The 27,405-nt window shown below is 40.8% G+C and overlaps 1 protein-coding gene across 9 annotated transcripts; it reads left to right on the forward strand.

The window, feature by feature from the left end:
- The first annotated feature begins 397 nt into the window (after nt 1-397).
- LOC114271360 (serine/threonine-protein kinase Nek3-like) lies at nt 398-17,388 on the forward strand. Of its 9 annotated transcripts, none has more exons than XR_014343724.1 (11): nt 398-557; nt 11,941-12,821; nt 12,937-13,140; nt 14,082-14,204; nt 14,539-14,698; nt 15,444-15,509; nt 16,136-16,182; nt 16,297-16,342; nt 16,629-16,678; nt 16,765-16,846; nt 17,042-17,388. XR_014343724.1 is itself a non-coding variant. In XM_082893711.1 (11 exons), the coding sequence occupies exons 6-11, from the start codon at nt 14,672-14,674 to the stop codon at nt 17,146-17,148; spliced, it is 375 nt and encodes a 124-aa protein (XP_082749837.1). In that variant the 5' UTR covers nt 398-557; nt 11,941-12,422; nt 12,584-12,821; nt 12,937-14,005; nt 14,082-14,204; nt 14,539-14,671; the 3' UTR covers nt 17,149-17,388. The 9 variants fall into 9 exon arrangements, 7 of the variants coding, with proteins under 7 accessions (XP_082749837.1, XP_082749836.1, XP_082749832.1 ...); XM_082893711.1 differs by lacking the exon at nt 16,629-16,678 and having other exon boundaries at nt 11,941-12,422; nt 12,584-12,821; nt 12,937-14,005; XM_082893710.1 differs by lacking the exon at nt 16,629-16,678 and having other exon boundaries at nt 11,941-12,422; nt 12,606-12,821; nt 12,937-14,005.
- Nucleotides 17,389-27,405: the final 10,017 nt, after the last annotated feature.

The raw sequence follows: 27,405 nt of genomic DNA on the forward strand, positions 1-27,405 counted from the left end.
TTCAGATCGAAGATTTCGAAGCTCCATCGAAGTTTCAGATCTAAGCTTCATCAAAGATTCAGATCGACGCAATTTCGAAGCTCCATTGAAGTTTCAGATCTAAGCTTCATCGAAGGTTCAGATTGAAGCTCCATCGACGCGATTTCGAAGCTCCATTGAAGCGGTTTCGAAGCTCCATTGTTGTGCAATATCCACTGTCCTCCATTCATTTGCTTTTGCAAACCCTCCTCTGCTGCTGCTCATCTGTACACTCCTCCTGGGCCATTGAAATTGGAAAACACCCCACTTCCACATGTTACTTCAACACTTGTGTCTGTTGTTACTCATCATGATACCACCTCTCGTCATCTATCTGGTGGTGGTGGTGAGGCCACTGAGGTTAAGGAAGCCAGTTCAGAATCAGATGGGAATCAACAACAACAACAACAAGCTGAGAATCCTCTCAAAAGCTGTATCAGGAAGCCGTGTGCCGAACCCAAAGAGGTTGAAAAGAAGGAAGTACAATGGATTGACAACATGGGGAAAGAACTTGTTGAGATCAAAGAATTTGAATCCAGGTGAGGTGGTCTCTCTCTCTCTCTCAATTTGGTTTCTGACATTTCTGTTTCTTTGTATTTATTCTTCTTTTGGTCAATTGGGATTTATTTCTGCACTAATTGTGACTCATGCCCATGGAGTTAGTGATTTTAGATTAAGTCAATAAATTAATCTCACCTTATAATTGTCTGTCTTCAGTTGCAATATATAGGTAGGATGTAGGCAAATTGAAAAAGAAGAAGAAAGATTCATTAGGAAAGATACATAAGAATTGACATCCAGAAATTGGGAAAAAGGAAAGATAATGAATTAAATTATAAGACAACTCACATTGCCTGCAAGAGAGAGAGAGAGAGAGAGAGAGAGAGAGAGAGAGAGAGCTAGCTAATTTGTAAATGTCAAATGCTAGAGAACCCAGCAGAAACACATGCCGGCAAAGTGGGATAGAAATCCTACTGTGAAGATGCTTGCTTAATTTGAAATCTCGGATTTCATGTGTTGGATATTACTGAGTGGGAAATTGTAATACATCTGAGATAGCTTGTGTAACGCCCTCAAAATTTAACCCAATATATATCATTGACATGCATTGTTTAAAGAAAACAATTTATTAATTCATTCATCAGAGTATTACCAAACATAGTATTACATGTAATATCGGATAAAATGCCCTACAGGCTTACATCTTTCCAAGCTAACACTTGGATACAAAATATGAATTCTAACTCAACATAAGAAAAGCCCTAGGCTTGAATGTTTACATGTACTAATAATTAAAGACAACTAACTAAAGGTAGTCTTCTCCAATCCAGAAGCCAAACCCTCCCAAGCTAAGTCCTTGGAGGTAGTTTATCACCTGAACCTGAAAATGATGTTCCCATAAAGGGTGAGCCACAGCCCAGTAGAAATATACTAAACCACTTATAAGCAATGAATAAATCAATAGTATTCAACAGATGCTTAACCAAGATAATCAATTACTTCATTTTACAATCTCATGACACTATTGTCTAAGATACGTTTTACTTTCCAATTTTATCAACATGGCTCAGAACCTGGCCAAACTTACAACAGTGAATCACATATATAATATTCACATCCTTCCAATTTTAACAAACAAATGAGACTCAAGCTCAAATCAAACACTTCATACTTCCAGATTGATACACATTTTAGTGCTGTATCAATAAAACACTTCTATATAAATAAGCACACATAAAAGTGATGCTAATGGAGTCCATCCCCTATCTCCTCCCAAACAAAATCCGATTTAGAGGTCCATCCCCTATCTTCCCCTAAACCGTGGAGTACATCCCCTATCTCCTCCCACACACAAAACAATGTATGCAAATGCAATGCTCAATCAATACACGTATTTTCTGTATCAATGCCATAGTCGAAATTAATGACTTAACCAATGTGATTAGTTTCAGTTATTCCTAATCCACATGCAACGTCTACAACAATCACGACTATCCTCCACCGATAGCCCAAAACAGTTATTTCTAAACTGAAAATAACTAGGTCAACAATTCAATAGACAAATGATACCAATTACCCAATTACGCCATTTAATCAATGAATTCCATGAGTTTAACCCTCTTTTCCCAATTCCATGAATTACTTTTACAAATTAATTCAATAATACAACTAGGGTTTTTCCCAAATTTTACCAAAGTATCACCAACATGTTAAAATACCAAAACTTAGAACAAAACCTATAATATGGAGTAGGAAATCCCTACCTCAAAGAAAACAACCCAAATGATGAAGACAGAGATGAGTGCCCAAATTCCAATGTGCTCCAAATCACCAAATGTTCAGATTAGAATGAAGCCCAAGCCGCCCTCTATCTTTCTTACAAAGAACTTAAGATGGATTCACACTAGAAGTAGATGAACACCTAAAGAGAAGATGAGTTTTGAGGAAGAGAAGTCGGACCTAGGGTTTAGAACCAAAAAGAATAAGAAAAGACTGATCAAAACCCGCTGCTGGGTATATAAACTGGACAGGCTCGCTCGAGCGAAGACTTGGTCGCTCGAGCGACCAGACACAGAGAAACTTTCCTTGGCTCGAGCCAACAACTCAAAAGCTCGCTCGAGCGAAAGAAAGCTCGATCGAGCGAAGAACTCAAACCCTCAGGCCTGCAACAAGACACACGCTCGAGCGAAGGAACTATTGCTCGAGCGAAGGACGAACTCACTCGCTCGAGCGAAGAAAATCTCGCTCGAGCCAAGAATGAACAGCTACAGGTCCAAAACAAACGCAATCTCTCGCTCGAGCTACCAAACCCCGGCTCGAGCGAAGAACCAAAAACAACATCTCGCTCGAGCGACAAACTACTCGCTCGAGCGAAGATCCAAAATACTGGACAGCAACACTTGATTTCTAAACCCAACCAACCTGAAACAAACCTGCCCAACACATCCTATAATTCCAAATGAGAAAATAAGGGACAACAACAACCATTATACAATGACCGAATCTACGGAACCTATGTTCGGACACAATAGTCAAATGGGAAAAGACCGGGGTCGCTATAACCTCCCCCCCTTCAAAGAATTTCGTCCCCGAAATTAAGCTTAAGTTTTTGAAAACAGATTTTTCTCAATTCCCAATGATATTATAAAACAATAATAGACAGCTTGACCCAATGCTGGTCACTTCATCTCTTTATCAAAAGGCATCTCACAACATATACAATTAACATATATTTCAACCTGTATCAATATTATGCATTATTCCTTTCAATGTTAACAATTCTCATATCATATTCAATCGCATGATATATACAACCCATTCACAATGTACTCAACAAATGTAATGTTTACACTAAACTTCTATAATGAAGCAAGTTTCAAGATACATTCTTTTACCAAAACAAACTCAATGTTTTACAACTTAAGACATATATAAAGCTCTTAAGTTCAACAATATAACAGAATCTAATTATAAGATTACAAATCAATAAACATGTCCGGATATTTCTCGCGGACTTCTAACTCACGTTCCCAAGTGGCTTTTTCCACTCCGTGGTGTTTCCACAAAACTTTGACCAAAGGGATGGTTTTGCCTCGCAAAACTTGATCCCGCCTATCCAAGACCCGAACCGGTCTCTCCTCATACGAAATATCCTCATCAACCACTAAATCGGTCCAATCCAACACATGTGATGGATCTGGCTCATACTTCCGAAGCATACTCACATGAAACACGTCATGCACTCCGGACAACTGCGGCGGCAAAGCTAAACGATAAGCAGCCTCGCCAATCCTCTCAAGGATCTCAAACGGACCAATGAACCGAGGGGACAACTTCCCACTCTTACCAAACCTCATCAAACCTCGTCTAGGTGATATCTTCAGAAAGACATGATTACCCACCTCAAACACCAAAGGTCTCCTCCTACGGTCGGCATACGATTTCTGACGATTCTGTGCTGTAACAAGCCTCTTACGGATAAGCTCAATTTTCTCCGTCGTTGACCTAACAGAGGTGCATCACCCACCTCAGCCCAACACACAGGAGATCTACACGGTCGGCCATACAAGGCCTCAAATGGTGCCATACCGATACTAGATTGGAAACTGTTGTTGTAGGCAAACTCCACCAACGGCAAATGTCTCTCCCACGACCCACCAAAGTCTAGAATACAACCCCGCAACATGTCCTCAAGGATCTGAATAGTACGCTCGGACTGCCCATCAGTCTGAGGATGGTAAGCCGTGCTAAAGGTCAACCTAGTGCCTAAGGCACTCTGCAAACTCTGCCACAACCTGGCAGTAAAACGAGGATCTCTATCTGAGACGATCGTCACTGGGACCCCGTGCAATCTCACTATGTCCCGAATATACAAGTCGGCAAGATGATCCACCGTATCTCTCACGCGCATAGGAATAAAGTGCGCCGACTTAGTCAACCGGTCTACAACCACCCAAATAGCATCACTACCCCGCTGAGTCCTCGGAAGACCTACAACGAAGTCCATAGTGACATGCTCCCACTTCCACTCGGCAATAGGCAAGGGTTGCAACAAACCCGCTGGCCTCTGATGCTCGGCCTTCACTTGCTGGCAAGTAAGGCACTTAGATACGAAAGCTGCCACATCTCTCTTCATACCCTGCCACCAAAACTGGCGACCCAAATTCCGATACATCTTAGTGCCTCCCGGATGCACCGCAAGGCGTGAATGATAAAACTCTCGGAGTACCTCCTCTCGACAAGACTCCGGCACAAACAGGCGGTCTCGGTATCTCACACTCAGGTCGGAATACACCGTCAAACCCTTCTCAACCTTCCCACCGGAAATCTTCTCACGGAGAGATTCTACCTTAAAGTCACCCCTCTGAGCCTCTAACACTCGAGTCACGAGTGAAGGCTGTGCAATAACAGAAAACAAGGCCGCAGCCTCAACGGATTCGCCCAGAAGTAAATCAAACTCCCCAAGTGCACCCAACATCTCCCATTCTCGGATGGCTATACTAGCTATGTCACCAACAGGTTTCCTGCTAAGGGCATCGGCCACCACATTGGCCTTTCCCGGATGATAGTGCAACTCAAAGTCATAATCCTCTATAAATTCCATCCACCTCCTCTGCCTCAAGTTCAAGTCTTTCTGTGTAAACAAATACTTCAAACTCTTATGATCCGAGAATACCTCAAATTTCTCACCATAAAGATAATGCCTCCAAATCTTCAAGGCAAATATCACAGCTGCTAACTCTAGATCATGCGTAGGGTAATTCTGCTCGTGAATTTTCAACTGACGTGAGCCATAGGCAACTACTTTTCCCTCTTGCATTAACACACAACCCAGACCCTCTCGTGAGGCGTCACAATAGACTGTATAACCCAACCCTCTCTCTGGAATAATCAATACTGGAGCGGTAGTCAGTCTAACTTTCAACTCCTGAAACGACTTTTCACAAGTCTCACTCCATACAAATTTGACTCCCTTTCGAGTCAGTCTAGTCAACGGTGATGCTAACCTGGAGAAATCTTTCACAAACCGACGGTAATACCCAGCTAATCCTAGAAAACTGCGGATCTCAAATACACTCTTAGGCTGTGCCCAATCCTGCACTGCCTCTATCTTGGATGTATCAACAGACACTCCTTCACCGGATACCACATGGCCTAAGAATTTGACTTCTCTCAGCCAGAACTCACACTTCCCAAACTTGGCATACAGCCTATGGGCTCTAAGTAACTCAAGCACCGCTCTCAAGTGTTTCTCGTGTTCCTCCTCAGAAGGCGAATAGATAAGGATATCATCCACAAAAACAACTACAAACCGATCCAAGAATTTCCGGAAGATCCGGTTCATCAAATCCATAAAAACTGCCGGTGCATTGGTGAGCCCAAATGGCATCACCAGAAACTCATAGTGGCCATACCGCGTACGGAATGCCGTCTTCGGAATATCCTCCTCTCTGACCCTCAACTGGTGGTAACCTGATCTCAAGTCTATCTTAGAGAAACAACGGGAACCCTTCAACTGGTCAAACAGATCATCTATACGAGGCATAGGGTACTTATTCTTAACCGTAGCCCGATTCAATTTCCGGTAATCTATACAAAGTCTCAAAGCGCCTCCTTTCTTTTTAACAAAAAGGGCCGGTGCTCCCCACGGCGAAACACTAGGGCGTATAAAACCCTTGTCTAGTAACTCCTGGAGTTGGATCTTCAACTCAACTAACTCGGCTGGGGCAAAACGATAAGGTGCCATGGAAATCGGCACCGTGCCGGGCACTAGGTCAATAGAGAACTCAATCTCCCGATGCGGTGGCAAACCAACAAGATCCTCGGGAAAGACATCCGAGTACTCACAAACCACCCTTGGCAACACAATCTGAGTCTCATTATCCTCACTAATTAAAAGGTTAGCTAGTAGCCCACTAAGCTCACTCCTTCCTCGCCGTACATACCCCGGTGGCAACACATCACCAACCTGGTACCCCAGAAAATGAAAATACTCTCCGCTCATGGTACGACAAGTGACCCTCTGGCGGTAGCAATCAATAACTGCCCGGTATGACGATAACCAGTCCATACCCAAAATAACATCGAAACCCCTCATAGGCATAACTACAAAGGAAAATGGGATTCTATGATAATCAACCTCTATATCACAACCCCTAACACCTTGTTTCAAAATCAATTCACCCCCAAGAGGTGATACTACACATATAGGAGATGCTAACTGTGCTAACTCCAACTCCAAAACAGATGCAAATGCAGCAGACACAAAGGAATGAGATGCACCCGTATCAATCAAAACATTAGCAACCGAGTTGCAAAACAAGAAGGTACCTCTCACAACTGATGGAGACGGTACAAGATCCTGCGCGGTAACAGCGTACACGCGCCCAGACGACCTCTGATCAACCTGCTCACCCCTAGGAGCATAAGATTGCTGCACTGTCTGGGACGATGAAGCCCCCTGATTAGCCCTCGAGGCCTGACCCGACTGAGCTGGCTGTTGACCCTGAATCGGTCTCAAACCAGATGCACCAGGTGTGCCACCCAACTGTGGGCAATACCTCTTCATGTGCGCCCTGGCTGACCGCACTGATAACACGAGAGTGGCTGACCTCTACCCTGACTCTGGCTCTGAGATCGAGCCGAAGATGATGCTGCTCTCTGCACTCCTCCCCTCTGAGGACAAACTGGAGACTTGTGGCCCAGCTGGCCACACTTGAAACATGTAATGTCTCCCTGACTGCCTTTCCCCGAACTAGCACTCGGTACAGGAAAAGTCGATCTCGAAAAGCTACCCTGAGACTGCTGGGGATTAAAACCCTTCTGTCTCCTACCATCACTCTGACTATCCTGACTCCTCTTGGAGCCCTTCTGCCCTTCCTCCTCCTCCTGCATCATGATCTCCATATGGGCTGCAGCGTCAACCATACGCCCATAATCCCGAATCATAGTTCCCCCAACTCTCAGCTTGAGGCCACGCCTCAACTTCTTCTCAAACTCAATACAGCGGCGTTCCTCAGACGCCACCAACTCAGGTGCAAACCTTGACAAGCTAGTAAATGCAGCCTCAAACTCGGCCACAGAAGAACTCGACTGCTTAAGCTGACAGAACTGGTCTCGCAGCTTCTCCCTGACTGCCGGAGATAAAAACTTCTCCTGGAAAGCATTCACAAAAGCCTCCCACGTACCTCCTATACGCCCCTTAGTAAACTTCCACCACTGACCCGCATCCCCCTTCAACTAGAAAGATGCCAAGGTCACTTTCAACCCCTCGTCTTCGATGCCAAGCATCTCAAACATCTTCGTTGTCTGTTCGAGCCACTCATCTGCCTTAAGCGGCTCTTTAGGATCGCCCACAAATTCATCCGGATTAGACCGGAAGAACTCCCTCTTCAGAAAGGAAGGTCCTGCATCCGCAATAACAGCCTGAGCTTGGTTCTCAGCTCTGAGAATGCCTACTGACTCCCTGAATGCCCCTGCTATCTCTCGGGCTAGAGCACCCATAGCCTGCTGGCCTACTGGCTCGGCCACATTGGCCTGACCAATTCCCTCTTGAACTGCCGGAATCTCCTCTGGCACAGGCACCTCCTGCCTACCCGGCCTACCACGCCTACCGCGTCCTCGTCCTGACATCCTAATAAAGGAAACAAAGACATTAGCACATTAATAAATGTGCCAAAACTAAACACTCGCGTCCTAATGCAATGGACAACAATAATTCATTCCACGTAAGCACATAATCACATAAGCACCTACGAATTTCATTCCCGGATAATGATAGTCCCAATGCGTTACTATAGTTCCGGTTGGAAGCAGCAGTGATCAAGTGCCTTTCCAACAAGACTACAAGAAACCCAAGGGTCCAATCAACATCCTAGAAACTACATTCCATACCCACATAATCACATAAACATGTTATCACATAAGCATATAACATTACACTAAGTCTCTATCAAACGAGACGAACCCAATGTGATACTAATCACTTCCCACGTACCCAAAGTATTCAAACCCGGTACGCTCTGATACCAAGTTGTAACGCCCTCAAAATTTAACCCAATATATATCATTGACATGCATTGTTTAAAGAAAACAATTTATTAATTCATTCATCAGAGTATTACCAAACATAGTATTACATGTAATATCGGATAAAATGCCCTACAGGCTTACATCTTTCCAAGCTAACACTTTGATACAAAATATGAATTCTAACTCAACATAAGAAAAGCCCTAGGCTTGAATGTTTACATGTACTAATAATTAAAGACAACTAACTAAAGGTAGTCTTCTCCAATCCAGAAGCCAAACCCTCCCAAGCTAAGTCCTTAGAGGTAGTTTATCACCTGAACCTGAAAATGATGTTCCCATAAAGGGTGAGCCACAGCCCAGTAGAAATATACTAAACCACTTATAAGCAATGAATAAAGCAATAGTATTCAACAGATGGTTAACCAAGATAATCAATTACTTCATTTTACAATCTCATGACACTATTGTCTAAGATACGTTTTACTTTCCAATTTTATCAACATGGCTCAGAACCTGGCCAAACTTACAACAGTGAATCACATATATAATATTCACATCCTTCCAATTTTAACAAACAAATGAGACTCAAGCTCAAATCAAACACTTCATACTTCCAGATTGATACACATTTTAGTGTTGTATCAATAAAACACTTCTATATAAATAAGCACACATAAAAGTGATGCTAATGGAGTCCATCCCCTATCTCCTCCCAAACAAAATCCGATTTAGAGGTCCATCCCCTATCTTCCCCTAAACCGTGGAGTACATCCCCTATCTCCTCCCACACACAAAACAATGTATGCAAATGCAATGCTCAATCAATACACGTATTTTCTGTATCAATGCCATAGTCGAAATTAATGACTTAACCAATGTGATTAGTTTCAGTTATTCCTAATCCACATGCAACGTCTACAACAATCACGACTATCCTCCACCGATAGCCCAAAACAGTTATTTCTAAACTGAAAATAACTAGGTCAACAATTCAATAGACAAATGATACCAATTACCCAATTACGCCATTTAATCAATGAATTCCATGAGTTTAACCCTCTTTTCCCAATTTCATGAATTACTTTTACAAATTAATTCAATAATACAACTAGGGTTTTTCCCAAATTTTACCAAAGTATCACCAACATGTTAAAATACCAAAACTTAGAACAAAACCTATAATATGGAGTAGGAAATCCCTACCTCAAAGAAAACAACCCAAATGATGAAGACAGAGATGAGTGCCCAAATTCCAATGTGCTCCAAATCACCAAATGTTCAGATTAGAATGAAGCCCAAGCCGCCCTCTATCTTTCTTACAAAGAACTTAAGATGGATTCACACTAGAAGTAGATGAACACCTAAAGAGAAGATGAGTTTTGAAGAAGAGAAGTCAGACCTAGGGTTTAGAACCAAAAAGAATAAGAAAAGACTGATCAAAACCCGCTGCTAGGTATATAAACTGGACAGGCTCGCTCGAGCGAAGACTTGGTCGCTCGAGCGACCAGACACAGAGAAACTACGCTCGAGCCAAGGAAACCTTGCTCGAGCCAACAACTCAAAAGCTCGCTCGAGCGAAAGAAAGCTCGATCGAGCGAAGAACTCAAACCCTCAGGCCTGCAACAAGACACACGCTCGAGCGAAGGAACTATTGCTCGAGCGAAGGACGAACTCACTCGCTCGAGCGAAGAAAATCTCGCTCGAGCCAAGAATGAACAGCTACAGGTCCAAAACAAACGCAATCTCTCGCTCGAGCTACCAAACCCCGGCTCGAGCGAAGAACCAAAAACAACATCTCGCTCGAGCGACAAACTACTCGCTCGAGCGAAGATCCAAAATACTGGACAGCAACACTTGATTTCTAAACCCAACCAACTTGAAACAAACCTGCCTAACACATCCTATAATTCCAAATGAGAAAATAAGGGACAACAACAACCATTATACAATGACCGAATCTACGGAACCTATGTTCGGACACAATAGTCAAATGGGAAAAGACCGGGGTCGCTATAGCTTGGTAGCCATACATAGAAAACAAATTAATTAGTTATTTATGGAAATTATGCAATTGAAAATGGGGTAATATGATTGGTCAAGTGGAGTGAGTTCTTCTAGCAGTAATACTGAGTAAACACTTTACCATAGAGGTTGTTGGAGCATTAGTTAGAAATTTGAATCTCTTCAAAACTAGTCCTAAACAAAAGAAGCAAAAATAGAAAATATTTACAGCTGAAGAAGAATATTTTGACTGATGAAAGAAAGAAGCATGACAAGGGTATTGAATAATGGTGGTGAAGTTTGTTAGTAGAAATCTCCAAGCCTTTTTTGGGTGAATAGAAATTTCCAAGCCTGTTAGCAAATTTCTTTGTAGAGTGTCCAAACACATCATTAGGGGTACATCCTATAGATATTGAACAGCTGCATGTAGAAAGGAGAAGCTAATGATCTACCCCTATAAATGTTTTTAGAAAAGGAAACAGGGGCCATCGTTATAAACAATTGTATAGATATTTACCTTCACTATGCTAACAAATTATCAGGACTCAAGAGTCCATTTTGCCCAACCACCAAAATTAACTATGCATGAACTCCCATATATTCTTTTTCCTAATCAAAAAGAAAAATAATATCCTATTTTTCTTCTTTGTCAAATCAATAAAAAGCAGCTGTTCAATATCTATAGGATGTACCCCTAATGATGTGGTGAGAAAGCACCTCCTCTCCCTCCTACCTTATCAGACAGTTCCCTAAGTTGATATTCACTTTTGGTTTAACGATAAAGATATTACACTTAAGGCTTGGAAGTGATTCTCCGTCACTTTCATGTTGTCTGAGAACTTAACTTGATACAGCGAAGTCAGACATGCTTCTTGGTATAGCTCAGAATTTGCCATGAATACTATAGTTTGATAGTATGTATTTTTTGTCTCACCTTCGTAGATAATTGAAATCAGACCAGTTTATTTCTGGCCATCTACCCATGAAATCCCTTTGTAATTCTCTTAGAGCAAGTGGGAAGCAATCTCATGAATTTTTCACAGATAAAGTCACCGATCTGGTTTTCACAAGAATCTAATTAACCATCATATAATCTATATCTAATAGTTGAGGATCCTGGTACATGGTTCACCTCCGTCATAAATCCATGTGGTTGAATCATGACTTGTGGAAAATGCATCTCCAATTTTCCTTTTTGTCTTTAACCAAAAGGCAATCAGGAAGGAAACTAGTTACCATTGACACATTTGAAAAGTGGCTGTCTCAGAACGTGTCAAAATTTATTAATTGTTGCTATTGAAAGCACATTACTTTCATTCTCATTGAGAAGGTTGTTTTTCAGCTATAATCTAATTATGATTTTATCTTTTGGCTTCATTTTGTCAACAGTGATACAAGAGACACCAACAACAAACATGAGAATAGAAGCTGTGTTTGTATAATTCTTTGACGCTGCTTAACCAGAAAAACAAGTTACTTGTTGCATCTTCAGATATATATATTCTTTGCTGCGGGTCCTCTGCTCTCAAATTTAAGAATTTTTCTACGACAACAGTTTGATTTGGCTGAGACTTGGGATGGGATCCCTTTGTAAGAAAGAGAGGCTATTGTTTCTTTATACAGCCATGTTGATTCTTCTACCAAGAATGAAAACCGCACTACTTGTTAATCTTTTCTTCTTTTTTCCTTATTTATTTATTTATTTTATCATTCCTTCTCTGCTGTAATATCAGAATAGTTTTATTAATTGATATTCTCCCTTGACGGAAGCTGAGGCAATTTGGCAGTTTTGTTGGGACCAAATAGTGAGCAACATATATATGATTGATATTGACAACAAGAAGCTGAGTGGAAATCCAATTCCTTCCCATGTAAAACCTTCGACTCCTTGATCTTGGCCTCCTTCCTGTGGCAGTGGCAGTTCCTATGGACATGACACCTGAATTTGCATTCAGCATAAAACCTCTGTTATATATATGAGCATAGTATGAAGCGATCTTTTGTTCATTATCATTTTCCTAATCCCATATAGGTCTATGGTTCTCTGCATGCAGAATGAGGCTAGAAAAGCCAATCAAACTGCCATGGTGGCAGAGAAGAAGAGAATGGAAGCTCCGCCAGAGTCTAAGGGTGTTTCTAAACAAAAATGGATTGAGGAGAGGAAGAAAAAAATTGGCAAGCTTTTGGATTCGAATGGTTTGGATATGACTAAGGCATATATATGCTAGTCCATAGGGGTTAAAAAGAGCCTGCTCCGTTTGGTTGGAATGGTATGATTAGTTATTTTTGGTTACGTAATTATATATTTCACACTGTGTGTCATGCGTAACTTAATTCATTTTCTTAAATGTTATTTGCACATATATTTTCAACTTTGGAATGCAGCTAAACTCAACAAAAGTCTTTGTCCCAATTACTTCGGGTTAACTAAAGGGATCCATTTCCACCAATTGTTTCTATTTGCAATCTTATCAATCTGTATCTGGGAGATTGGGAACAGAATGTCATGCTTCCCTGAACTGCATGAACTTTGATTAACTCATTCATTATGCTCTCCGCTTCTCTCCTTCTATTGACAACCTTGGGAAGGTTAGAACTTTTGTCTCTCCAGCATTCATCTGCCAAATAAATTTGGAATCTAGTTCCAGTTACAATTGAATTGATCTTACCAAAATTCTGAATGCTCCTTAGAATTTTATTACAAATTTTGGGACTTCCTGTGTTGAATTGATAATGATTATAATCAATCAAACATTTGCCACCATGCATGGTTTTGGATCTATTACTCCATTTGAAATGGAATGACAAAATTTTTGAAATCTCATTAGCATTTAAAACCTTACGAGGTTTGTACAGAATATTGCTCCGAGTATGATGTAGGTGGAAAAAATTATGAAGGTTTTTGGCAGAGTTCATCCTGATTTTTGGCTGTTGATACTGACTTTGAACTTTCACTCTCATGGCTCCCACTCATTTTAGTTTCTCATTTCTTGCCTGAATATATTAGGACTATTTGCTCTATTTTACTTGACATAAATAGCTTCCTAAGTTACTTATAAAGAAAATCTTGTTAAAGGTGGTTTAAAGTCTCTGCAAGCTTGTCAGCAACTTGGGATCGAACCATGGTCATGCACTTACTGCACCGATTAAGAAAATCTAACATGCCATCTCATCTTGCTATGCTCTATTAAGTGATGGTTTTTATGGTTAACTGCTCAGTCTATAATTCCACAAATCAAAGTACTTATAGATTTACATTTAAATTTTGCTTTTGAAATTATTTCTATGAAATTGGTGTTGTGTCTGCAGATGTTGTATCTAAATGAATTCAAAATATCTTGTATTGTTTGATATTTGTTTTTTTTCACCTTGCATAATATCTTACCGGAATCTTACTACCATGGTAGCTTGAGAAACAATGCTGTGGATATTCAGAGTCATTATGTTTTAACTGGTATCATACTACTTTCAGTGTAAGAATCAAATGCTTAGGAAAATATATGTTACAATTCATTTTTGCTATCTTGCAGGATATAGTAGGAACCCTCAAACAGAAGCTTTCTTGCAGTTTCTAGAACTTCCTTATATTCTTGATAACAACACATCAGAATCAAGGGAACAAACCCGTAGTCCGGCTTCCTTTGTTTCTACAGGTATAGGAATACGTTTCATCATTCTTTTACTGCAATTATTGAAGTATTGGGCGACAATTCTGGTCAGACCAGTGTAGGCCCAAAGTTGAACTTCATTGCTGGCCTAATTGATTGATTTAAAAGTTGAACTTCTCGTGTCAAAGACCAAACGGTGACCTGCATTAAAAATTTAAGAAACTCCTTGACTGTTTTCTTTGAAACTTTCATCTGGAGTTTGTTGCGTTGATGCTTCCATTCCTGGAAGTTCGTTACTTCTATATTATAGTAAACTTTTTCCGCCTTCCCTCTCCTCCATCCACATTGCGGGGGAATGACACCCTTGTTATTGGTACAGGTGTAGGTTCCTTTGACCATGACAGTGACGTGGATGAAATAGAAGAACTTGCTGAAGCTCATGATGCAGAAACCCAGGAGGAAATTTTATAGAACTTTGGAAATCCCTGGGTATTCCACCAAGAACCAAGTTAATGTCGTTATCGGCTTCATTGATACCGGTTAGTTGTCTTTCCCTTTCTATCGAGAACAATTGGTTTCATTGATTAGTATCACTGTATGTGTATGCATAAATTAGACAATGTTCATTTATTAGTTCATTATGGAGACATGACCTCTGGGCTCTTCCTAGGATTACGAGTAGAAAACAAATTGACTCTCTGTGCTCATTGAATACAACACTTGCTCATTCTTTAATGAGTACCCATTATCATTTTCTTTGATGCCCTGTTTGTTTGAAGTCACAAGTATGTGAGCTAACAATGCCCTTCCTCACTCTTCATTATGATTTCGAACTAAAATGAGACTTTTCATTATGATTTTAGAAATTATAGGTTCATTTTGTTTAATCAAAAAACACTCATCATTCTGGTCCACTTTTCTTTTTAATCCTCTCTTTGTCACTGTTTTTGCTAACAAAGGCGTGCCGGTCTCTCTTGCCACTGTTAAGATTGTAGTAGAGTTCTTTTTCACACACACAACTCTCAAATTGTTGTGAAACATATTGAATTGCAACATATCTCTCTCACACTCTATGAAATTGCAATTAATTTCAAATGTCAAATGAAGAGCATTTAAGTGCTATGCACACAATTGCGCATACTTATCATTAATTAGCATGTAGACATTTATACTTTAGCTGGTTTTGCTACATGCTGAACTTTTGCTGTGGTGTTTATCTGGGACATTGTCAGATTACTAGAGTAGAGTACAGACTAATATTCTCGTTTTTCTTGCGCTACGTAGATGGAGCTTATTGCCAAAATGAGGAATCCGTTTATTGTGGAGTATAAAGATTCTTGGGTAGAGAAGGTCAGTAGATGTTATATCTTGTATTATTGATGTTGTTCAATTGACATTGGTATTTTCTTTCATCCTTTGTTTTCTGATGGTCTAATAGGCTACCTGAATGTCTATTCTATTTGTTTTTGTTCCTTCCTTCCTGTCATGCTGATATTGCTTTCATATGCTTCATTGTTTAACCCAGTTGATCATTGGTCTTAACATTATGAAACTTTACTAATTAAATGCCATCATTTATGGATACTTCTCTCTCTCTCTCTCTCTCTCTCTCTCTCTCTATACATATATATATATATATTATTTTGTGTAGTTCTCTAAATCCAACATGTGTTTTCCTCTGCTCACCTAGATTATGAAAGTTTTGAGAAGCTAATTAAGCAATGTCATGAATTAAAACTGTTACAGTGACTTTCCTCTTTTATTTATTTTTCTATTCACTTCAGAATAGTTGTGCTCTCTTAAGCTCATTAAGCTAATTAAGCTAGTTGTGCTGTCTTCAGAATAGTTGTGCTCTCTTAAGCTAATTAAGCTAGTTGTGCTCTCTTAATAATTTTTCTATTCACTTCAGAATAGTTGCATATGGTCTGTCATTTTTTGGATGTTACAATTCACAATTTCATTGTCTTGGCTCTCAGGGCTGCTATGTATGCATCATTATTGGTTATTGTGAAGGAGGAGACATGTGAGTGACTTTTCTGGCTAAAACTGCAATACTTGGCTTAATCCATTTACTTGGGCTGAAACTTTACATGCAATCTATATGATGTCATTTTTTTTGCTACTTTGTCTTTTACAGGGCAGAAGCTATAAAGAAAGCAAATGGTGTTCTTTTTTCCGATGAGGTTGTTTTATATTTCTAGTATCTTAGCATCACATTTATATTGTTTCGTTTTCTTTTCTGTTGTCGCAATCTAGATTGTACTGCATTCTACCTCCCACCTCTGCAGTTTTCAGTTTGTATCAGCTCACAATTTCTTTATTCACTGATACATTGATGTTAAATTGTTTATAGAAGCTGTGTAAATAGCTTGTTCAATTGCTTATAGCTTGTTCAATTGTTTTCTTTCTTTAATAGTCTTGAGAGGTGTCAGTATTTTGCTGAATCACCATTGATTAATCCTGTTGCAGGTGATTTTGGACTTGCTAAGATGTTGACATCAGATGATCTTGCATCCTCTGTAAGTCTTGTGGTTAACTGGTTCATTTTTCAAGTTTCAACATTTGCATTAGTTTTATTGTTCAAGATTTCTTTTTCGTAACTCAGGTTGTAGGAACTCCAAGTTATATGTGCCCTGAGCTTCTTGCTGACATACCTTATGGCTCTAAGTCAGACATTTGGTCCTTGGGTAAGTGTATACACAAATGTCACATAAATACATATATAAGTTATAATGCAATCATGAATGCAAGTTGCAACTTGGCATATTTTTGATGCCTATGAAAATTTAGATTTTTCCTCGTGAGGAATTGTGTTCTTATTTGTATATTGTGGCCTTTAATTAGTGTCTTAATCTAATCCTTGCTCTATTTTTGTTTTCCAGTCAGGCCCTCATCAAAAGCATGCTGCGGAGAAAACCCAGAACTTCGGCCGAGTTTATTTCCTGTTCTTTATTCTTTTTTTTACACTTTCCGAAAATGTTTTACGTAGGAGAAGCATTAATATAAGCATACCAATGATTTGCCATTGCCTTAGATAATCTAAATGATTCCTAATTCATTAATTAGGACTCAGCTAGTTGTGGTTATTCTAGCTAATATATTGCCATTCATAGTCATCGGCATAAGCCTTTTCTAGTAAGTTTCTCTAATAATTTTAAATCCCTGTAATGTATCTTCCAAAATTCGAAGCCAAGACATTTTCAAGGTACTTATTGGTTTTATGTTTCAATTGGATTTAACTTTTGTGGCTTTGTATATAAGGTAGTAATTTTTTGATTGAGAATTGTGAATTGAATTTTTGGATATGTTATTTTGTTATTTGAATGGGAGTTATTATTTTATATTAGTGTTATTTAGTTTTATTATTGGTGTTCTTTTAGTTCAATCACATAAAATTAGCACAATTTCCAAACCAAAAAAGAAAGAAAGATAAGACGGCGTTTTTCAAATGCCACTATAACGGTTGGAATTTTTAAAATTAAAAAAACCTATGAAGGCGTTTTAAAAACGTCGCTAAAATCATACTGACGTCACAGTATTGTCAGGGCAGGGCATTTGGCGGCGTTTTTAAAAACGCCATAAAGTTATAGCGACGGCCGCGTCGTCGGCGTTTGGTACTAAACGTCACAAAAAGAATTGGCGACGTTTTTGATACCTATAGCGGCGTTTTCTAAACGCCGCTAAAAGCCTAATTTCCAACAGTGAATATACCACAATGAACATATATTAACGCAATTGAAGCCAATTCAATTAAGAATCATTCCACTTTTCTTTTCTTTTCTTTTCTTCTCTTTTTTTTTTCTGAAAATGTTTAAGTCCCAGCACCCTAAAATCTCCACTTCACCTGTTCTTACTTACTGATTTCCAAGCCATTGCGTAATTTTTTGCATTGAAAGGACTGCTAGTAATAGACTAATATCATGCAGAAATAATTATTTGAAAGTGAAGGAACTCCAAAAGAATCCATCACTTTGCTCAAGAATCCAGCATTCGAAAAGCTCTAATTCAACGAACATAACAGTTCAATTAATCCAGTTAAAATTATAGTAGCTTGTAACACTGATTAATAATGTTTGTTATCATCAATTCAAAAGTTCAAATAAAACCTTCCTTGCTTCAAAACTTTAATCTCCTAACCCCTTGAATGTTAAACAGTAGCTCATTAAGACTAACTATCAATATGTCATTAGTTGCTTTAACCGAACACAGGCCATGGGAATTTACAGTTTATGCAAGCTTGTTAAGTGATGGGGTAACTCTGCACTAAGCTGATTGTCTTCCAAATGTCTAATAATGAAAGAGAACACAATATGAAATTCAATAAGGCCTCTCACCAAGTATATCCATTTATTAGTAATATGAGAAGGCTTGTGTGAAAATTGAATTGAAACCATACATAAATATACATACACACATCTCTCTCTATAAATGGAATTTTGTCTTCCTAAGCTACAAGCTAAATTAGTATCAACGTACTTCTAACAGTCACTGATTGTTATAAAAAAAATAATAATAATAGATGCCTCACTCTTAGTGATTCAAAAGAAAGTCTCCATCTCGCTTGGCCACTGAACCTTCTCATTCTTCTCTCCTTTGCACCCTCCCTCTCTCATACAATCTCTTTTCTTTCTCACTCCTCTCTGACTTTCTCACTGGTCTCTCAGGCTCTCTCTCTCCCCCTCTGTCACCTCTCTAACTCTTGCTCTCTTCTCTCTGTCTCCCCCTCTGCCTACCCTCGATGAGTCATATGAATTTAGATGTATTGTAAGGTTTGAGTTTTTGGTTTAAATTTGTTTACATGAGAGGTGAGCAGAAAGTATGAGCTTTGATGCAAATTTATTGGGTATGATAACATTTGTTTACATTTTATTAAAAATCTCGCGAGCCATGTAAATTTTTATTATATAATTTTAGATCTCTAAAAACCTCTATCATAGACAGTAATAGCTAGTATTATATATCATTAAATTTTAATAGAATGAACTTAGGGTTTTTCCAAGTATTTGCACAAAAAAACTATTAGCAATGGTTACTCTAGAATTGAGGAGGCTCCAAACATGTTTTGGAAAGAACAGATGGCATTCAGTCATTAACAAAAAAAGTCTAAAAACTAAGAATGTACAAAGAACAAAGAAAGGATTTTACTAGCATCTACAATACCTTTAAACTTTAAGTCTTTTATTTCCTCAAAATTAATTGCAAGAGTCCAGCGTATGGAAATTTTTGTATCGATTAAAATTTGTGTAATTCTGTCATCCCTCTTTATATCACTCTAGACGTGCAGCGTGGGAATTTCTGATTTGCTCCACCCACTTCCCACGTAACGGGGAAGACAGCGAGTATGTATTTGTGGGGAGATTTGACTGATCGACAAACAAACTAGTAGAGAAATTGGAAAGGGAAAAAAAGAGTTGTGCTGTATTCTTTCAAAATTGAAGAAGAACCATAGTCACTGCTAGAACTGCTCTAACTACTTGATCCACTAACATGTATGTAGGAATTGATTGAAACCTTTTGGCAAAAACTGTCCAGACCTTTACACAAATATCTTGCGTGCAAAAACCTCCTCTCATTACAAAGACAAAAAGTAGAATCAACAATCTGACTGTTGTGAGAGATACACACAAATAAAAATAAAATCCAAAAAATCAGTAAAATCCACGCAAAAAGCCTTAGCTAGGAAATAAACAAAATCCAAGGAAAAAAAAACCAATTTGATGAACATTTGATGAAAGGATTGAAGATGGTTGAGTACTATCAAAAAAAGGTTAATGATTGGAGATGCTTTTAGCAGCAAATAGTAAATAACAAAACCTAATCAATCTTAATTCAAGATACTAAACTGCAAATTTCATGTAGATGTAAAGAAAGAAAATACAAAATGTAATCATTATAAAATAAATAGCTAACATTCATAACAGAGCACACACAATGGCTTCGATTTGAATTACATTTCTACAATTATAGATGAATATGCATGAGCATCAGTGTAAGTTCAGATGCTCTAAAAACCTTTCATTAAGCTCACCTATCAATTTTTTCTTTCAATGCAGGATCTTTTCATATAGATTCCATGATAAATGAAAGACAAGAAACATAAAAACAAATCTTTTCATATTTGTACTAGGTGTTTAAATAATGTCATAACAAATTCTTTTATGTTTCACTTCAACTATTCTGAACACTCCACAACCCTCAAACCCATAGACATAGATAGAAAAAACTGAGAGAGCATCAACCACAAGACAACATGTGATGAAAGGGTCAATCAAGAACTAGAGAGAGAGGAACTTAGAGAGAGATATTAAAGAGAAGTTCTCAATTCAATTCAATATATCCAAGTTAGTTACAACTGATGTGATACTCAACTATTTATAGGATACACTATCTAACACATGCTATGCACATGACACTACATCATGCTCCCCCTCTTAAGAAAAGACTTGTCCTCAAGTGAAGACAACAAAATACAACCAATACTAGGAATGAAAGACACAAAAACCAAAGTACAAGAGGGCAACTTTTCAAGGAACTAGTCTACAAAGGTAGAGGTATCATCAATGGAAGAGGCATCCAGAAAGTAGGGTACAAGGTGTTGGACATTAAAGGTATTGGAGATGCCTAAATGAGGCGGTAGCTTGACTTTATAAGCATTGTCATTAATCTTGCTCAACACCTCACAAGGTCCCACCTTCTTGTCACTCAACTTAGTGTAGGTGCCATGGGGATATCTCTCTTTGCTCAATACCACCCACACAAGATCCCCTACTTCAAACACCGCTCTTCGCCTATGCACATCACCGGCCGCCTTATACTTTGCATTAGATTTTTCAATTTGGGCCCTCACTTGAGAATGAATGCTCTTCATGAACGTGGCCATATCCTCCGCCTTCACGCTTCCTATAGCGATCTCGGTTATTCCTTTACTGTTCTGTTGTATTCCGGATTCAGTTCCGTGGAGTGGTAGTGGTACCTACCTTGTTGTTATCCTTTAATTCCCTTTGATTGAGTTTTAGGATGTTTTGAGGAAGGTTGTTACAGGTTGGTTAGGCCTTGGTTTCAAATTCCTTGTTGTTCAGTTTTTGGGCATTCCGCTCGAGCGGGTATTCTTGCGCTCGAGCGGAGATAGCACACTTCCAGTATTTTCGTGTTCCTGCAAAACTTCTGCAGGTGGGATTTTTATGCTCGAGCAGGTTTGTTTACGCTCGAGCGGTGGCGCTCGAGCGGGTCGTTTGGCGCTCGAGCGAGTAGTGCTTTCTGGGTGTAAGTTCTGGGAGATGGGAATCTACGCTCGAGCGGACTGGTTTTCGCGCTCGAGCGGATGTACTTTATTCTTGTGTCTTGGCGCTCGAGCGGGCCTTATTGCGCTCGAGCGTGTCCAGAGTTTTGTTCTTGGCGCTCGAGCGTCGTGTTCTCCGCTCGAGCGGGTCATACGTATATGAGTTATCCGCTGGGTGATTTCAAATCACTTTTTGCTTTTCTTTCTCTCTCCTACGTTTTCTAAAAACCATTTTGAGAGTCTCTCTCTCTAGAATCTTACCTTCTCTCTAGATTTCGATCTAGCTAGGGTGAGTTCCTTGTCTTTGGCCTTTACAAAAGAGTCGTTGATCGTCGGGGGCTACATTTTGATCTGAAAATCTCGGGTTTTGGAGCACGTTGGGTTTTGTCATCTTCTCCTTTGGGGCTCCGAATTTGAGGTAGGGATAACCTACTCCTTACTATGAGCTTTGTCTTTAAATTTTAGTATTTTGAGATGTTGGGGTTAGTTTGGTAATTTTGTTAAAGTTTGGGGCTTTTGTGCAATTTTACAAAAGTTGGGTTTTATTTATAATAAACCTAGATGCATGTTTGGTATGGAGAAATGGAATAAATGTTGAATTATTGATGAAAATGGGACCCTAAGGGTTGTAAATGTTAATTATGGAAAAATGCCCTAATTACATTGTTTGATTAATTGGGTTAATTAATCGAAAGAAATGAGGTTATGAAATGGAATTGTTGAGATTGGGAATACATGGGGTAAAAGGGTGTAGTTGAATTATTTATCACTCACTGAAATGAAATGTTGACTTAATATCCATTTGTGCATTTATTTTCTGTTTAGAAATAACTGCTTTGGGCTATCGGTGGAGGATAGTCGTGATTATTGTAGACAATGCATGATGATTAGGCAAACTAAAACTAATGATTGAATGTGTCATAGAGTATGACGATGGATTGAATACATTAAATTTATGTATTGATTAATGGTATATAGAACCCATGTGTTTGTATACGTTACGTGTAGAGGAGGAGATGGGGGATGTACTCCGCGGTTTAGGGGAAGATGGGGGATGTACCTCTAAACCGGATAGTGTTGGGAGAAGATAGGGGATGAACTCCGTAGACATAGCTCATATGCTTGTCTAGAGAAGTGAAGATAGAGCTCATATGCTTATCTTTGTGAAGTGTGGATACAGCTTATATGCTTATCTATGAATGTGGGATCTAGTTGTTATACATATCTGTTGAGGATGTGGATATAGCTTATATGCTTATCTGTGAAAGGGGGATATAGTTTTTATACATATCGGTTGAGATGATAATAGAGCTAATATGCTTATCTGTTGAAAAAGGGAAAATGAAAAGTAACTTGGACTCATAAGTCGTGTGGCATAAAGTGTGATTTATGTGGATGCATCAGTGTTGGCCATCTATCAATTGCTAATCTTTTAGTCATTGTTCATGGTTGGTTTAGTGTATTTCTGCTGGGCTGTGGCTCACCCTATATGGGAATATCATTTTCAGGTACAGGTAGCATGCCACCTCCAAGGACATAAGTTGGGAGGGTAGAGGCGGACATACTTTTGTCGTTTTGTATTTTGACGTATTACATGTAATTTCAAGCCAAGGGCTTAAAGTGTAAATGAGTAGTACTCTTTTGTTGTAACCAAGTGTTAACTTGGAAAGCTGTAAGCCCGTACGACATTTGCTTTTGTTGTTAACATGTAATACTTTTGTAAGGAACAACTCTGATTAATAGAAGAATGTTAATGTTTATTATCAATGCATGTCTTTACTGATGGGTTTTATGCTATTATTTTGAGGGCGTTACAACTTGGTATCAGAGCGTACCGGGTTCGAATACTTTGGGTACGTGGGAAGTGATTAGTATCACAATGGGTTTGTCTCGCTTGATAGAGACTTAGATGTAGTGTCACATGCTATGTGTAATTGATAACATGCTTATGTGTTTATTTGGGTATGGGATTTAATTTCTAGGATGTTGAGTGGATCCTTGGGTTTCTGGGAGTCTTGTTGGAAAAGCACTTGATCAATGCTGTTTCTAACTGGAACTCTAGTAACGCCTCGGGACTATCATTATCCGGAAATGAAATTCGTAAGTGCTTATGTGTTTATGTGCTTACGTGGAGTGAATTACAGTTGTCCATGCATTAGGACGCGAGTGTTATAGCTTCGGCACATTTGTGAATGTGCTAATAGTCTTGGTTACCTTTATTAGGATGTCAGGACGAGGAAGAGGTGCTCGGCGTGGTAGACCTGCGAGGCAGGAGGTACCTGTACCGGATGACGTTCCGGCAGTACAGAAAGGTTGGTCAGGCCAATGTGGCCGAGCCAGCGGGTCAGCAGGCTATGAGTGCCTTGGCACGAGAGATAGCAGGAGCTTTTGGTATTCTCAGAGCAGGGAATCAGGCAGTTGAGGCAGGGCCTTCTTTCTTGAAGAGGGAGTTTTTCCGGTCTAACCCGGACGAGTTTATCGGGGATCCGAAGGAGCCATTGAAGGCTGATGAGTGGCTTGAGCAAATGAGTAAGACGTTCGAGATGCTTGGCATCAAGGACGGAGCACTGAAAGTGACCTTGGCATCCTTCCAGCTGAAGGGAGATGCGGGTCAATGGTGGAAGTACGAGAAGGCTCGTGTTGGGGGTACTTGGGAGGCGTTTGTAAATGCTTTCCAGGAGAGGTTTTTGTCTGCAGCAGCTAGAGAGAAGCTGAGGGATCAGTTCAGCCGGCTAAATCAGCAGGGCATGTCTGTGGCGGAGTTTGAGGCCACATTCACTAGTTTGTCCAGGTTTGCACCTGAGTTGGTGGCGTCCGAGGAACGCCGTTGCTATGCGTTTGAGCGGAAGTTGAGGCGGGGCCTCAAGCTGAGAGTTGGTGGGTCTTTCATCCGAGAGTATAGACACCTAGTGGATGCTGCAGCTCATATGGAGCTCTTGATGTAGGAGGAGGATGAGGGGCAGAGAGGCTCCAAGAGGAGCCAAGATGGCCAGGGTGATGGCAGGAGGCAGAGGGGTCCTAACCCTCAGCAGTCGCAGGGTGGTGTTGCTAGATCCACCTTTCCAGTGCCGAGTGCAGGCTCCGGGAGAGGTAGTCAGGGGGATTTCACCTGTTATAAGTGTGGCCAGCTGGGTCACAAGGTTTCGGTTTGCCCGCAGAAGGGTGGGGGTCAGAGAGCTGCTTCTTCTTCAGCTAGACCGCAGAGTCAGAGTTTGGGTAGGGGGCAGCCCTTGTCTTGTTATCAGTGTGGTCAGCCCGGGCACCTGAAGAGATTTTGCCCGCAGTTGAGTGCCACTTCGGGAGCGTCTGGTTCTAGGCAGACGCAGGGTTTTCAGCCAGCTCAGTCTGTGCAGGCCTCGAGGGCCAATCCGGGAGCTTCGTCATCCCAGTCTGTGCAGCAGTCTTTTGCTCCTAGAGGTGAGCAGGTAGACCAGGGACCTACAGGGCGTGTGTATGCTGTTACCGCGCAGGATTTGGTACCGGCTCCATCAGTGGTGAGAGGTACTTTTCTGTTTTGCAACTCGGTTGCTAGCGTGTTGATAGACACGGGTGCATCTCATTCTTTTGTATCTGCTGCATTTGCATCTGTTTTGGAATCGGAGTTAGCACAGTTAACATCTCCTATTTGTGTAGTGTTGCCTCTTGGGGGTGAGTTGATTCTGAAACATGGTTGTAGAGGTTGTGATATAGAGGTCGCCGACCATAGGCTTCCTTTTCCGTTTGTTGTCATGCCCATGAAGGGTTTTGATGTTATTTTGGGTATGGACTGGTTATCGTCGTACCGAGCTGTTACTGATTGCTACCGCCAGAGGGTCACAGTTTGTACCTTGAGCGGGGAGTGTTTCCATTTTCTGGGAGACCGGGTTGGTAGTGTTGTGCCACCGGGGTATGATCCGCGAGGGCGGAGTGAGCTTAGTGGTTTACTTGCCAGCTTTGAGAGTGGTGAGTGTGATGAGACCCAGGTTGTGTTGCTGAGGGTAGTTTGTGAGTACTCGGATGTCTTTTCCGAGGATCTTGTTAGTTTGCCACCTCATCGAGAGATTGAGTTCTCCATTGATTTAGTGCCCGGCACGGCGCCGATTTCTATGGCACCTTATCGTTTTGCTCCAGCAGAGTTGGTTGAGTTGAAAGTTCAACTTCAAGAATTGTTAGATAAGGGTTTTGTACGCCCTAGTGTTTCGCCGTGGGGAGCACCGGCCTTCTTTGCTAAAAAGAAAGATGGTGCCTTGAGATTGTGTATTGACTACCGGAAGTTGAATCGGGCTACGGTTAAGAATAAATACCCTATGCCCCGTATAGATAATCTGTTTGACCAGTTGAAGGGTTCCCGTTGTTTCTCTAAGATAGACTTGAGATCAGGTTACCACCAGTTGAGGGTCAGGGAAGAGGATATTCCGAAAACGGCATTCCGTACGCGGTATGGCCACTATGAGTTTCTGGTGATGCCATTTGGGCTTACCAATGCACTGCCAGTCTTTATGGACTTGATGAACCGGATCTTCCGGGAATTCTTGGATCGATTCGTAGTCGTTTTCATGGACGACATCCTTATCTATTCGCCTTCTGAGGAGGAGCATGAGGAACACTTGAGAGTGGTGCTTGAATTGCTTAGAGCCCATAGGCTGTATGCGAAGTTCGGGAAGTGTGAGTTCTGGCTAGGAGAAGTCAAGTTCTTAGGCCACGTGGTATCCGGGGAAGGGGTGTCTGTTGATACATCCAAGGTTGAGGCAGTGCAAGATTGGGCACAGCCTAAGAGTGTGTTTGAGATCCGCAGTTTTCTGGGATTGGCTGGGTATTACCGTCGGTTTGTGAAAGATTTCTCCAGGTTAGCATCACCGTTGACTAGGCTCACTCGGAAGGGAGTCAAGTTTGTGTGGAATGAGACTTGTGAAAAGTCGTTCCAAGAGCTGAAGGTTAGATTGACCACCGCTCCGGTTTTGATTATTCCGGAAAGAGGGTTAGGTTATGCGGTATATTGTGATGCCTCACGAGAGGGTTCGGGTTGTGTGTTGATGCAAGAGGGGAAAGTGGTAGCTTATGGCTCACGTCAGTTGAAAATACACGAGAAGAATTACCCTACACACGATCTAGAGTTAGCGGCTGTGATCTTTGCCTTGAAAATTTGGAGGCACTACCTTTATGGTGAGAAGTTCGAGGTGTTCTCGGACCACAAGAGTTTGAAGTATCTGTTTACACAGAGGGACTTGAATTTGAGGCAGAGGAGGTGGATGGAGTTCATCGAGGACTATGATTTTGAGTTGCATTATCATCCGGGAAAGGCCAATGTTGTGGCCAATGCCCTTAGTAGGAAATCCATTAGTGATGTAGCTAGTATAGCCATCCGGGAATGGGAGATGTTGGGTGCACTTGGGGAGTTTGATTTACTTCTGAGGGAATCCGTTGGGGCTGCGGCCTTGTTTTCGGTGGTTGCGCAGCCTACACTTGTGACTAGAGTGTTAGAGGCACAGAAAGGTGACCTCGAGGTAGAGTCCTTCCGAGAGAGGATCTCCAGTGGGAAAGTTGAGAAGGGTTTGGCGGTGTATCCCGACCTGAGTGTGAGATACCGAGACCGTTTGTTTGTGCCGGAGTCTTGCCGAGAGGAAGTACTCCGAGAGTTTCACCATTCGCGCCTTGCGGTGCATCCGGGAGGTACTAAGATGTATCGGGATTTAGGTCGCCAGTTTTGGTGGCGGGGTATGAAGAGAGATGTGGCTGTTTTCGTATCGAAGTGCCTTACTTGTCAGCAAGTGAAGGCCGAGCATCAGAGGCCAGCGGGTTTGTTGCAACCCTTGCCTATTGCCGAGTGGAAGTGGGAGCATGTCACTATGGACTTCGTTGTAGGTCTTCCGAGGACTCAGCGGGGTAGTGATACTATTTGGGTGGTGTAACAAGCCCGCGGGGGCCTCGCTACAGCTCGGACTCGACTTTCGTTAGTCACGGTTCTAAGTCTGAACCAAAGAGTCCAAA

This window comes from Camellia sinensis, chromosome 11 (genome assembly GCF_055761805.1).
Source record: "Camellia sinensis isolate YWXY chromosome 11, ASM5576180v1, whole genome shotgun sequence".
Classification (NCBI taxonomy): domain Eukaryota; kingdom Viridiplantae; phylum Streptophyta; class Magnoliopsida; order Ericales; family Theaceae; genus Camellia; species Camellia sinensis.

What these genes read in the sequence shown, in the direction of transcription:
- LOC114271360 (XM_082893706.1), top strand. Translation starts at nt 14,672, where the DNA reads ATGTCGTTATCGGCTTCATTGATACCG. An exon ending in TATTGTGAAGGAGGAGACAT is followed by an intron (nt 16,183 to 16,296) that starts GTGAGTGACTTT and finishes TGTCTTTTACAG; the next exon opens with GGCAGAAGCTATAAAGAAAG. An exon ending in GTGTTCTTTTTTCCGATGAG is followed by an intron (nt 16,343 to 16,764) that starts GTTGTTTTATAT and finishes TTCGTAACTCAG; the next exon opens with GTTGTAGGAACTCCAAGTTA.